Source organism: Octopus sinensis, unplaced genomic scaffold (genome assembly GCF_006345805.1).
Source record: "Octopus sinensis unplaced genomic scaffold, ASM634580v1 Contig13576, whole genome shotgun sequence".
In the NCBI taxonomy this organism is placed as follows: Eukaryota; Metazoa; Mollusca; class Cephalopoda; order Octopoda; family Octopodidae; genus Octopus; species Octopus sinensis.
The window spans coordinates 29,425-42,565 of NW_021833012.1; the positions used below are offsets into that span (position 1 = coordinate 29,425).

Below are 13,141 nucleotides of genomic sequence, written 5' to 3' on the forward strand. Positions count from 1 at the left end.
TTTGCATCAAATTCCATTATTATCCTAATATACACACCTTGAAAGATATTTGTGGAAATTTTCCTTTAAAAATAGCCATTTTCCCAAAAGTTATGAGGAAACGAATTTGAGTTTATGTGAATTTTCTGAAAAACCTCTCTCCACTCCCTCAAAAACATTTTTTCACACCAAATTCCCAACTTAGTGGAATCTACACCATCTGAAGCCTGTTTTAATAAATGTTTTAAGCAAAAACGTTTCATAAGAGGTGGAAGATCACATTTTACTAACCAGTTTCACTGTTTTCAGACTTTGAAAGTTTCAAGTATGTTCTTCAATGTATTTTTAGTCCATTTGGTAGAAGAAATAGATGGAAATAACGTTATATAGCCTTGTTGCTATATAAAAGGTGTGTGTGTGTGGGGGGGGGGGGGGAGAATGACTACAAGTTAGCATGTATTCTCTTGCTAAATCATATTTTCAGAAAGGAATACCATTACTATTTATATGGAATAAAGTAGTTCTTTTAAGAGAGAGAGAAGAATGTTCAATTGTTTATTTTCAGGAACCACATCATTCAACGCATCCCTTCTTGGTCCACAACAGAAAGCAGCCCCTATGACACCCAGAACTAATGTGGCATCCGGAGAAAATGCTGGCATCAAAATACAACTAATGATTGGTTCAATTTCTAATGCATCTGTGAGTAAATAGATTCACTTAACATATTTATATTTAATTGTTATTTCATTTGCAAATGAGGAATCATTTCCAGTTAATTAAAACATTTTCTCAATCAAACTCAAACATTTTATTTCCTTCACATCTGATATCTTGAGTATATCTTTTGCTAACTTTAACAACCGCAGACTTACTACAGCCATTCTGTAGAGCCTTACTTAACAACAATATCAACTGCAACAATGTATCTCTCTTCTCCACGGAATGTTCCTTAGCTGTTTACCATTAATTACTTTTGTAGGTTGATGTCATCGTTAACAGCACCAATAAAAACCTCCTGCTTAATAATGGTTCTATCTCCAATTTATTCTCAATGCTGCTGGTCCCCAGATACAAAGCGAATGTAGCCAGAAATATCCTCAAGGTATTTCTACTTCTGAAGTAGCCATAACTAAAGGATATAACCTCAAATGTAAGAATGTTTTTCATCTGGCATTACCGCCCTGGGGTGTAAACTCCTCACATTCAGTAAGTATTATTCATATGTATTTGATTTATTGAAACAGTTAATGTTTGAAGAGAACCTTATGCATGTTGTGTGAGAATCATAAAGCAAATGTCAGCATCCTGTTTAATATTTGTTCTTCCAAGTTATCATTGGAAGGAAGCAGAAGATATCGATGAACAGGACACTTTTATATATAAATAGAAGGAAAAAAGCCTCATGGCCTAACAACAGTTATGTGACTGATAAATAAGACTATATTCAAACATATTTCTGTGTTTTACTGTCTGTATTGGTGAGTTTTTCTCTGTCATGGCACGAGCACTAGAGAGGTAGTCATGTCCTCAACAACACCAAAGACTCCTCTTGGGTCTGCATTGTCTCTCTTCATTCACCTATCATTTTACACGGTGGATTGGGTCTGTTTTATTGTAGCAGCATCATGAGTGAGGTTGCCTTGTCCCTTGCAGGACTAAAGAGTGATAGGAATGACAGTTGTGTTTAGCAGTGGCAGGAGTGAGAGGAGTTGTGAGAGGAGGATATATTTATTACAACTTAATGGTTTCTTCCTGTAATAAGAAAATAATTTAATAAAATGTTCATTATCAATTACTAAACAATTATTTTTTTTAGACTCTGGCAAACTTGACTCAAATAATAACCATTTGTCTGGGGAAAGCTGAGAGAAGAGGAGCAAAAAGCCTTGCATTTCCTATATTAGGGGCTGGAAAATTGAGGTACCCCATTGAAAACCTACCCAGAACTATGTATGAAGCAGTGAAAAACTACTCAAAGCAAAATTCAAGCCAGATCAAAGTTGTAAACTTTGTGGTTTATCCTCAAGACACAGAAATAGTAAAGGTTGGTTGATGTATTTGTTGTTTGTTGTTTTATGTTGATATTCTTGGAATTCACCAAAACAAAGAAAATATTCTGCAATAAACAAAGGAAATCGAAATGAAAATAAAACTTAGAATCATGCTCGTTATTTATCACCTGTTTTCCATGCTGGCATGGGTTGGACAGTTTGACAGGAACTGGCTAGGCAAAGAGCCAAACCTGGTTCCATTCTTTGTTTTGGTATGGATTCTGCAGTTGAGATACCCTTCCTAACATCAACCAATTTACAGAGTGTACTGGGTGCTTTTTACGTGGCACCAGCACCGACAGAATTACCAATTATCTTGCAAGACAAGAACCCCTCAACTGGACGGGAGTGGGGGGAATGGTACTGGTCGGCTGTGGCTTTGCGCCAGTTGAAAGACTTAGGGTATACTGGGGACAGAGAGAGGTATCTTGCTGTAGAGTAGTTACATGAATGCCCCAGTTGGAAGGAAAAGGAAAGAAGGGGTCAGATAGTAAGATAAAAAGAGTGATAGTGAGAGATATGATGGTGGAGATGTGATGGGACATGCCCTCGAGGGAGATGGGGTGGTGAGGATAGGTAAGGGGATATAGAGGCTTCAGCTGGGTGAGGGGGGCAGGATGAGATGATTGTAACAAATGATGCAGTGAAATATAGAAATGGCTTGTGGGGTTGCAGTAGATATATGTGGGTATTGAGGGCAATAGTAGATAAGCAAGGAGTTGATGATGGAGAGCAGCAGAGGGAGAAGAGAGAAGGTGCAGAAAGGAGGTGGGGTTAGTATGTGCCTATTCTGCTCTCAGGTAATAGAGGAAATGGTGGATGTTAGGAAATGAAATGTGTGTGTATGGAATGGGAGAGAAGGTTGACATGGCAGCGCCCCTCATGGACAAACATTATCGTTATTTGGATATCAATTCTGTTCTGGTGGGCATGTCTTCTTAAGTACAGCCATGTACCATATATCTCATCCCTTTGTCATCTCCTTCATAAGGCTCACTGTTTTGAGATTGGCCTTCAATTCTTCATCCCATGTCTTCCTGGGGTCTCCCCCTTCCATAGCTTCCAACAACATCAAATTCCAACTTGATATTTTTCGAATTAACCCAAAACATATTCTGTAATTAATGAAGGAAATGATTATGAAGATAAAATATGGAATCAGTTTTGTAAATTTATTTATTGGTGTCTTAGAATTCTTCAGTTGGAATGTTGGAATCTTTGATGTGTCTCATGGCCCTGTCTTCCATACTTATAGGTTAGCTTGGTTTTCTTCAACTCTTCCATTCCATGATTTAATTCTTTGTAACTTGATATGGATTCAGTGTAGCTATGCTGTGCCTTAACTTGCTAGTAATGGCAACCAAGTGTCCCTTGCTCTCATTTAAATTGGATGAGTTTTAAGGGTGTTCAACAGGATACTTTCTGCTATTTGTTTCAGCCCTTGGCATTCTGAGTTCAAATCCTACTAATGCTGTATTAACCTTTTATCGCTTCACAATTGATAAAAATCTCCCAATCTTGATGGCTGGATTGGTGGAACTGGAAGAATGACATTTCTTCTGTGGTATTTGTTTCAGTACTTGGCATTCTGAGTTCAAATCCTGCCATGGCGTTGCCGGAGTGTTAACTTAAACCATCCTTTGGTTTCACACCAACCCTCGGCACCTTGGCTATGTTTACTGGAATTCCCTTTGTCACAAGCATTTCAGCGACGTGTCTGGTTTGAGGAAATTTAAGATTTCAGCAAAGAAGGAAGGGGAAATGTTTTAACTTAGTCTGAATCTAACAAAAGACTTGCTTGCTGTTTGAATTGGTCAGTGACTGAGTGAATTCAGCTGAAGATTTTTATGATGTCAACAAGTAATGTTCACAAGTATTGAAGAGAGTGATAGAGGGACAGAGAGAGAGAGAGAGAGAGAGAGAGAGAGAGGGGGGGGAGGAAATACATGTGCTTTTAACAATAAGTTCAGCATGGGTATCAGTCTGGGTGTTTTAAAGAACTGATTTCCTTATGACTTTATTATTATTGAGTGAGAGAGCAGCGCAAGCCATCAAAGTGACACTGGAATAAAATATACGAAGCCCAATATACCCATCATGACAACCCGTCTGATAAGGGTACACCAGGCACATGCATCACAACCATATGTGCATGGCATGGTGATCTCATATCAAGATAAACAGCGCATGACCTTGCAGGTCAAGTAGCCCATCCTGCTCAAAAGGTCCCTGAATAACGATTGTTTAAGGATATTGAATGAAATACCCATGTTTCCAGAGGTGAATTATCCAAACCCCAAATAATTCCTCTCAACACATGGCTATGATGCTCCCTCACTACTTCTGCTCAAACAACTGTGGTACTGAATTGTGGTATTGAGCAGAATATTTGCTGCAGCCCATCTTTCATACCAAGACAAAACAATGTACATGATAATACTTCCAATCAGTTAAGGACAGAAGCTATGACTGTCACTGCCTGGTCCTGCATCAGGGCATTTATTATTATCATTATTATTATTATTATTATTATGAAAGCTTCTCAGATGGTTCTTAATTACCAGTTATTCTTTACTTGAAAACAGTCAACAACAAATCACCAAAGGTTTTCCAAGTAGTGCCTTCTCCTATGACTCAAAGAAACAATACTCTCCTTAAAATGCAAGCTGTACCCAACAATGCTGACTTCTGAATTACCTCGAGCCTGACAGCAGCTCCAATATTCTTAATATGTTTTACAAAGCCCTTGGAAACTGCTCCTAATGCTCCAGTTACCACTGGTGTCACCATTATTTTCCCCATGTCCCATAACTTTTCTATCTCGTCCCAGACTGATACCATGCTGAACTTATTGTTAAAAGCACATGTATTTTCTCTCTCTCTCTCTCTCTCTGACCCTCTGCCTTTTTACCCTTGCTCTCTCTCTTCTGTTTCCTTATCTTTCACCCTCAAATTGCCTGGTATTGCAACATCTACTATCTTTGCTTCTTTTTCATCTTTATGGATGATCATGATATCTGGTTGTCTCGCCTCTATGACTTGGTTGCACTGTATGTTAAAATCCCAGAGTATTTTGTAATGATCATTTTCCATTTCTCCCTGTGGCTTGTGTTCATACCTATTTCCTTTACTACCCACAAGGGGCCAAACACAAGGACAGACAAACGAATTAAGTCGATTACACTGACCCCAGTGCGTAACTGGTACTTATTTAATCGACCCCGAAAGGATGAAAGGCAAAGTCGACCTCAGCGGAATATGAACTCAGAACATAGTGGCAGGCGAAATACCGCTAAGCATTTCGTCTGGCATGCTAACGTTTCTGCCAGATTGCCACCTTAATACCATTGTTCTACTCTTTCAAGGTTTGCTTTACTACAGCCAGTAGACGTATCTGGCTACATTGTCATATCTCCTTTTATATTCATGTTGTGCAAGCTTACAGCACTCACCAACAATATGGCATATACTTTCTCTCTTCTCAGAGCACATCCTACACTGTGGCAAGTCAGTGCTTTTATCAATGTGATATTTAGAGGAGTTTGTTCTGAGAGCTTGTTCTTGAGCGTTGCACACTAATGCCTCCAGTAGGCCCTTTTAAGTCTCCTTTCTGCAGCCATTGCCAGGTTCTATTCCAATTAATCTCATCTTTATTCTTCAAGAACTGACTGTGCATGTTCTTGTCCTAATAAATTTCCTTCATCTGATTTCTCTAGCCTTCCTTAAATCGTGTTGGATCTACAGCTGCGTTCACTTTTAAGGTTCCCTGCATTTTCACTGCTTCAATCCTTTCTTCTTTATTCCCCTTGACATACCAAGCCAGGCTATTCTCCTCTTCCTTGACACACCATTCACAACATACCAATCCCTGTCGTCCTTCCCTCCTCCTTTACATACAACCTTGACACATCACTCTTGTGGTTCCAATTTCTTGTTCATTGTCATTAATTTACATGTTCTCCGGTCTATCTCTTGTAATTCATGCTTCTATCAAGATACTATTCCTGCCCCATATCTCATCAAAGCAACAGCCCATGTGTTAATTGCTCTAATCTTATTGCAGCCATTTAGCTTCAATTGGAGCACAAGCCAAATTTCCTTCAAATACTCTTTCCTTAACTTTTCTTTGATCTCGTGTTTATTCATCTTATCTCTTTCAATGATACCCAGGTACCTATATCCTTCCTCTCTGAATTCCCTTATAGTTTCATCACTTTCCAGCTTGATCCCATGGCTTTTACTGATTTCTCCCCCTTTTGAGAATCATTACACCACATTTCTTGATCTCAACTTCCATGCCAATATCTTTGCTAATCATCTGCACAGTTGCCATCAAGCTCTCAATTTCTTTCTCAGTCTTAGTGAATAGCTTTAGGTTACTAACCCCAAGATTCCGAGTTTGATTCCAAGCAGTGACCTGAACAACAACAACAACCTTAGGTATGAGAACCCAGGTTCAAAATTTCCTCAAAATGCCTGATGAAAAGCTGGAGGGTATATCAGTCGAAACGTTGTTTTAACAACAAACAAGATGAGGACAAAAATCCATCAAATATAAATAATGTAAATAATGTACTTAATTCCTCATCTCTTAAATATAGAACTGTAATACCAGAACTTTGTTTCCTGTAGTATTTCTCTCAAGGGGATCATTCCCAGCATGAATATCAGTGGGAACACGCTGTCCCCTCTGGAAGATTCCTCTCTTGATTTTCACCTCTCCTAATACTTGATTCACCAGCTGTCAACTGCATTCTCCAACATTTCATGCTGTTCCATATAAGGTTGGTGGTGGTGGTCTGCTGCTGCTGCTTTTGTTTGTTTGTTTATTGAGTGAAGCAGTCTTCGTCCCAGAGCTCGCAAGATCGCGCCTCTATAGTAGGAGAAGGCGGAAACGTGGTCCTTTGCTATTTGTAAGACCCGCAGAAGAGAAAGCAGGTCAACCCCCAATACCGAGAGCTTCAACGGATGGATGAATGCGCATCCAGGCTCAGTGGTTGCGTAGCAAGTCGGGGACAAGAAACAGGAAGAAAGAATGAGAGAAAGTTGGGGGTGAAAGAGTACAACAGGGGTCGCCACCACCCCCTGCCGGAGCCTCGTGGAACTTTAGGTGTTTTCACTCAATAAACACACACAACGCCCGGCCTAGGAATCAAAACCGCGATCCTCCGACCACGAGTCCACTACCCTAACCACTGGGCCATTGCACCTCCACTTGCTGCTGCTGCAGCATTGACATAATTGGTGTATATTCAAGGAAGAAGAATTGAGTAAAATAATGTAAACCAATATTGAAATAGAAGAAACATCTGAGACATGAAAATGCATATTAGTTTTTGAACAGCGTCTTTCACAGAAGGACATTTCCATCTTGTGATGTCTTTACAGAGGGACTTTAGTTCATGAAACTGGTGAAGAATATAATAAAACTAGCACTATGACCCGGCGTTGCCGGGTTATAATGCTAGTGCATGCGTGCGCGCATACACACGAGTACTGTCCAAATCTCTGACCAATCACATACAGCTAGCTGGCATTCAATTTGCGTATCAAGTTTCGGGCATTTTGATTGGGTTTTGGATAGAAAATTCACAAAAAAGTCACTTCTATTGATGTTTTAATGGCTTTGCGGGGTGACTGGGGAAATGTAAAGATGTGCACGACCACCCTTGGATGGTTTTGAATGACCATAGAAAGTGCGAGCCCTCTAACTGAAAAATTATGAATTTGTATAAAGGACACACACACAGACAGACATTTTGCCGTTTATATATAGAGAGATGACTGAGAGAGAAATAATCATTCAACTAGTTTTCTGAAATGATTGAATGAAGGAAACCAAGGTAGACTGTGAGTTGTCTAGGTTGATTGTGTATAGGGACGAGCTAGAGGTATAAACAGTGACAGACAAACAGAGAGAGAAGGGGAGAGAGAGAGAAATCTTTTTGGAAGAAGGAATGTAAATCTTTATTCTTTCTATTTCTCTCTCTCTCTCTCTCTCTTTATCTTTCTCTATATAACACACACATACATGTACACACAGATGCATTCTTATGTACGTATTATCATGATGATGATGATGATGGTGATGATTATGATGATCTCAGAAACAGATTTAAGAAAACACAACAAAAGTAGTAAAACAGATCTGTAGTATCATCATCTTCACCCTCCCCCTCACCACCACAACCACCACCACCACCGCTGCCACCATAATAATAATTATCATGATCATCATAACATCCACTTTTCTGTGCTTGAATGGGTTGGATGGAATTTGTTGAGGTGGATTTTCTATGGCTTGGTGCCTCTCCTGTCACCAACCCTCACCACCTTCCAAGGGAAGTAACTGTTTCCCCATTTTACAGAATATCACAAAATATTAGAAACAAAGGACACCACTTGCATAACAGGGACACTCGCTTACAACTATCACACAATGTCAAGGCAAGGAGAAATGCACTCACACACACACACACGTATGACAGGCTTCTTTCAGTTTCTGCTTACCAGACCTATTCACTAGGCTTTGTTTGGCCTAAGGCTGTAGCTGAAGAGACTTGTCCAAGGTGCCATTCATTGAGACTGAACCTTAATTAAGTCAATTAAAAACAATAGCAACAAATGCAGTATTAATATAAAAAGGTAAATTTTACATCCAACTAAATGTGGATGTTATGTTAGAACACCAAATACTGTGTTACTTACCTTGAGAAGAACTCTCATATTGACGCATGCTGCATAAAAGCACTCATATTTATACTGCTAGCAGATGACAATCATCTATCTACTGGCACCAAAACTACCACATCACCTATTTTCGCTCTGCCTGGATCCATCAGTGACAGACATCCAAAAGCAACATAATAGCCGAATCTCACTGTCAGTCATATGTACACTTTTATGTCTTTTTGGACATTCATGTTGCAAATAGCCAGAAAGCTCATTAAAGGTAATTAATAGCCGGAAGGCTTATTAGAAATAATGAATAGCCACAAGGTTTATTAAACATAATTAATAGTTAGAAGGTTTATTATAGATAATTAATAGTTAGAAGGTTTATTAGAAAAAATTAATAACCAGGAGGTTTATTAAAGATAATTATTAACCAGAAGGTTTATTAAAGATAATTATTAACCAGAAGGTTTATTAAAGATAATTATTAACCAGAAGGTTTATTAAAGGTAATTAAGAGCCACAAAGCTGATTTTTATTTTGATGTTGATGTACTTGACTCAGTAGGTCTCCTCAAGCACAGCATATCACCTTACGATCCAAGGTACTTTTAAGTGGGCTGGTTATGCGAAACTGGTGTGGGTTACAGCTGTGAACTCACTTTAATTGCCGGGTCTTCTCAGTCACAGCATATCTCCAGAGGTCTCGGTCTTTCGCCATTGCCTCTGTGAGGCCCAATGTTCAAAGGTCATGCTTCACCACCTCATCCCATGGCTTCCTGGGTCTCCCTCTACCCAAGATTTCTTCCACTGTTTGAGAGTGGCACTCCTTCACACAGCTCTCCTCATCCATCCGTAGTACATGACCTTACCAATGCAAACGTCTTTCTTGCTTGCCACATCCAATGCTTCTTATGCCCAACATTTCTCTCGGGGTGCTTACACTCTGTCGTGTGTGCACACTGACATTACACATCCAGCAGATCATGCTAGCTTCATTTCTTTCAAGCCTACACATGTCCTCTGCAGTCACGGCCTATGTTTTACTGCCGTGAAGCATGGCAGTTTGCTCACATGCATCCTACAATCTATCTTTTACTCTGAGCAAGAGGCCCTTTCTCACCTATAGGAGTAGAAGCTTTCTGAACTTTGCCCAGGCAATTCTTATTCTAGTGGTAACGCTCTCTGAGCATCCACCCCCACTACAGACTTGTTCACCCAGATAGCAGAAGCTATCAACTACATCTAGTTTCTCCCCTTGTCATGTGATGGAATCTATTTTCTGAGCATCTGTGGTGTTTATTGCCCCTGTGCATCTGCTGCACATGAAAGCTATCTTCCCGGTTAATCTTCCTTTGATGTTGCTGCACTTCTTATGTGTCCATAGCTTACACTGGGTACATCTTATGGAGTTTCTACCTACACCTTTTCTACAGATCGAACAGGACCACCTGCCTGAAATGGTGCGTGATTTGTTTGCCTTCTTACTTTTTTTAGCATAACATGTTATCATCATCATCATTATTATCATCGTCTAATGTCCATTTTCCATGCTGGCATGGGTTGGGTGCTTCGACTAGAACTTTGGTCTTTACAACATTGACTATAAGGCGCTTCAATTCTAAACCTTGCTTCTACACCTGAAATTTCTTCTCTAGTTCTGGTAGTGATTCTGCTATGAGGGCCAGGTCATCAACATAGAGGAGTTCCCAGGGGCAACCTGTCTTGAATTCCTGTTATTTCCTGGAGGACTATGATGAATAAGAGGGGGCTGAGGGCTGATACTTGGTGAACCCCTACTTCTACCAGGAATTCTTCACTATACTCATTGCCAACACTAACCTTACTAACGGCCTCTCTGTATAGGGCTTGTACAGCCCTTATTAACCACTCATCAATCCCCATTTTCTGCATCGCCCACCAGATAAGGGATTGGGGGACCCTGTAAAAGTCCACAAAAGCTAAGTATAGGAGTTTATCTTTGGCTAGTTATTTCTCCTGCAGTTGCTGCACCAGGAATATGGCATCAGTGGTGCTTCTACCTGGCACAAAACCGAACTGCATCTCATCTAAGCAGACACTCTCCCTAATTAGTTGGGCCATGACCCTCTCCCTGACCTTCATCACCTGATCCAGCAATTTGATACCCCTGTAGTTATTTCTATCTAAAGCATCACTTTAACCTTTGTAGCAGTTGACTATGGTGCTGCTACACCAGTCATTGAGTATGACTCCATCATGAACTACCTGGTTTACAATGCGGGTGACTAGGCCATAGCCCACACCACCAGATGTTTTAAGCATCTCAGCAGTGATTCCTGATGGACCAGGGGCTTTTCCTGGCTTCATAACCTTAATTGCTTTATCTACAAGGGTGCTGTCTATTCGGATAGCTGGTCCCTCTACTGTGGCAACATTTGGCTGGCTCTCCTCCTCCAGTTCATTTTCCACGTTCAGCAGTCTTTCATAATGGCTTCTCCAAACCTCTTTCATTTCGGAATCATTAAAAGCAAGTGCACCATCATCCATGCGGACACATTTCTCTCCTGTGACATCACAATTTTCTCTCACACACTGCAATCCGAAATACTTCATTTCTTTGGTCTTTATGTTGCTGGACATTGGCAAACTTCTTTTCTGCTTCGCCCTTGGCTATGTATGCCTGTCTCCTAGCCTCCTTTCTGGCTATCTGGTATGGTTCCCTGCTACCCCAACCCCTCCAGGCCTGTTTCATTGCTCTGATGGCTCTGTCTACTATATTATTCCACCACCACATAACTCTAGGTCTGGAAGGGACTTTGCACCATCTGTGGACTTGGTCTGTGGCACTCAGTAAGCTGTCCCGTAGGAATTTCCAGCTACCTTCTATGTCCGAGGACTGTAGCTCCTCCTCCCTCTCATCATATTTCTTGATGAGGATATCCCTAAATCTCAGATCATGTGAAGGGTTCTTTAGCTTCCAAATCCTTCTTTTCTGGATTGGTCTGCTTCTTGGAATCCTTCTGGCCTCGAGTCTAAAGTCACTAATGACTAGTCTATGCTGGGGGTACATTCCATACCTGAGAGGGTCTTTGTATTTAAGAGCAACCCTGCGTCCCGCTGTCTGGTGAGGATGAAATCAATCTGGCTAGCAGAGTCACCTGATTGATAGGTTATCAGGTGGCTGCTTGGCTTCCTGAACTTAGTGTTGCAGACTAAAAGGCTACATGCATCACAAAACTCCAGTAGCCTGGTTCCATCTTCTTTTCAGGAACCAATACCATTATGCCCATGTACACCAGTGAAGATACCGGATTGCTGTCCAACATGCTCATTAAAATCTCCAGCTGCAAAGATGAGGTCATTGCCACTCATCTTTGAGGCAGCCTGTAGAAGGGTATCATAAAAATGGTCCTTCAGAGCATTTGGTAGGGCCACTTGCAGGGTCATAGGCAGAGATAATTGTAGCTATACTATTCTGCAAGACTAGCCTGAGCTTAAGCACTCTATCACATACCCTGACAACCTCTATGACCTTATCCACCCATTTCTCCACAAGGAATATACCTACACCCCCTACTCCATCGATGTTACCTTCCCAGAAGATTTTTATACCTATGTGCCTTGCCTGTGAGGACACTAGCTGAAGCTTCTCTCCATCTTACCTCTTATGGCAATTTTCTGTCATGTAAATTGTAGCAGTATGGGCAGCGAAATGTGATGTTGATGGTTCAATGTATGTTGTCGGGTGTCGCCGATGGAGATAGGACGACATCAAAGTAAAACAATGAGGATTGTAGTTTAAATAATTTATTTGATCCACACTTGCATCTACGTGTTGGATACTCAAAGTTTAATTTACAATATCAATGAAGGCTGCTACATGAAGTTACCAACAGCTTTGAGGTGGCAAAGTAAAAATAACAACAGGAGAAGTAGAATGTTGATTTGATGAAAGAGTGCATGGCATATTTTGTGTCTGTGTGTGCATTGAACATTTGGTTGAGTTGTGTTGTTTTTCTGTCCTATCTTTTTGTGTCCTGCTACTGTGTTGTGTCATTGGCTATCATAATTCGCTCATGCTGACTATGTGGCTCTCTGTTGGCTGCTTACCTGTTGCAAGCTGCCTGCTTATCTGTCCTGTATCTAAGGTCACTATTTATAATGGTCATCCTAGCAAGAAGAACAGACATACCATTGGAGTCCTTACTACTTATCTAGGTCACCTGCTGTCCAGTTGAACCTTCAGTGACACAGCTCAGGTTAGAAATCCATCCATCACATTTTGACAGGATAAAGAAATTTCTGTCACACCTGTTCGGCCAGTGGTGGATCAGGTCAGCGAGAATCCTTAGATTCAGTTTCGAATCTCAGCTCAGAAAATGAAATGTTAGTTTTTACATAAATAAAAGTTTATGTTAGTTTAAAAGATTTATCCAAAAAATCTTATTTAAC

At 40.5% G+C, this 13,141-nt stretch overlaps 1 protein-coding gene across 1 annotated transcript in view; it reads left to right on the forward strand.

The window, feature by feature from the left end:
- Positions 1-13,141, forward strand: part of LOC115229701 (protein mono-ADP-ribosyltransferase PARP14-like) — a gene marked incomplete at its 3' end in the record, with an annotated part of 82,637 nt that overhangs the window by 20,568 nt on the left and 48,928 nt on the right. The window contains exon 4 of the mRNA XM_036499313.1: positions 545-681. Within this exon, the coding sequence (XP_036355206.1) occupies positions 545-681 (137 nt within the window). The remainder of the gene's footprint in view (positions 1-544; positions 682-13,141) is intronic.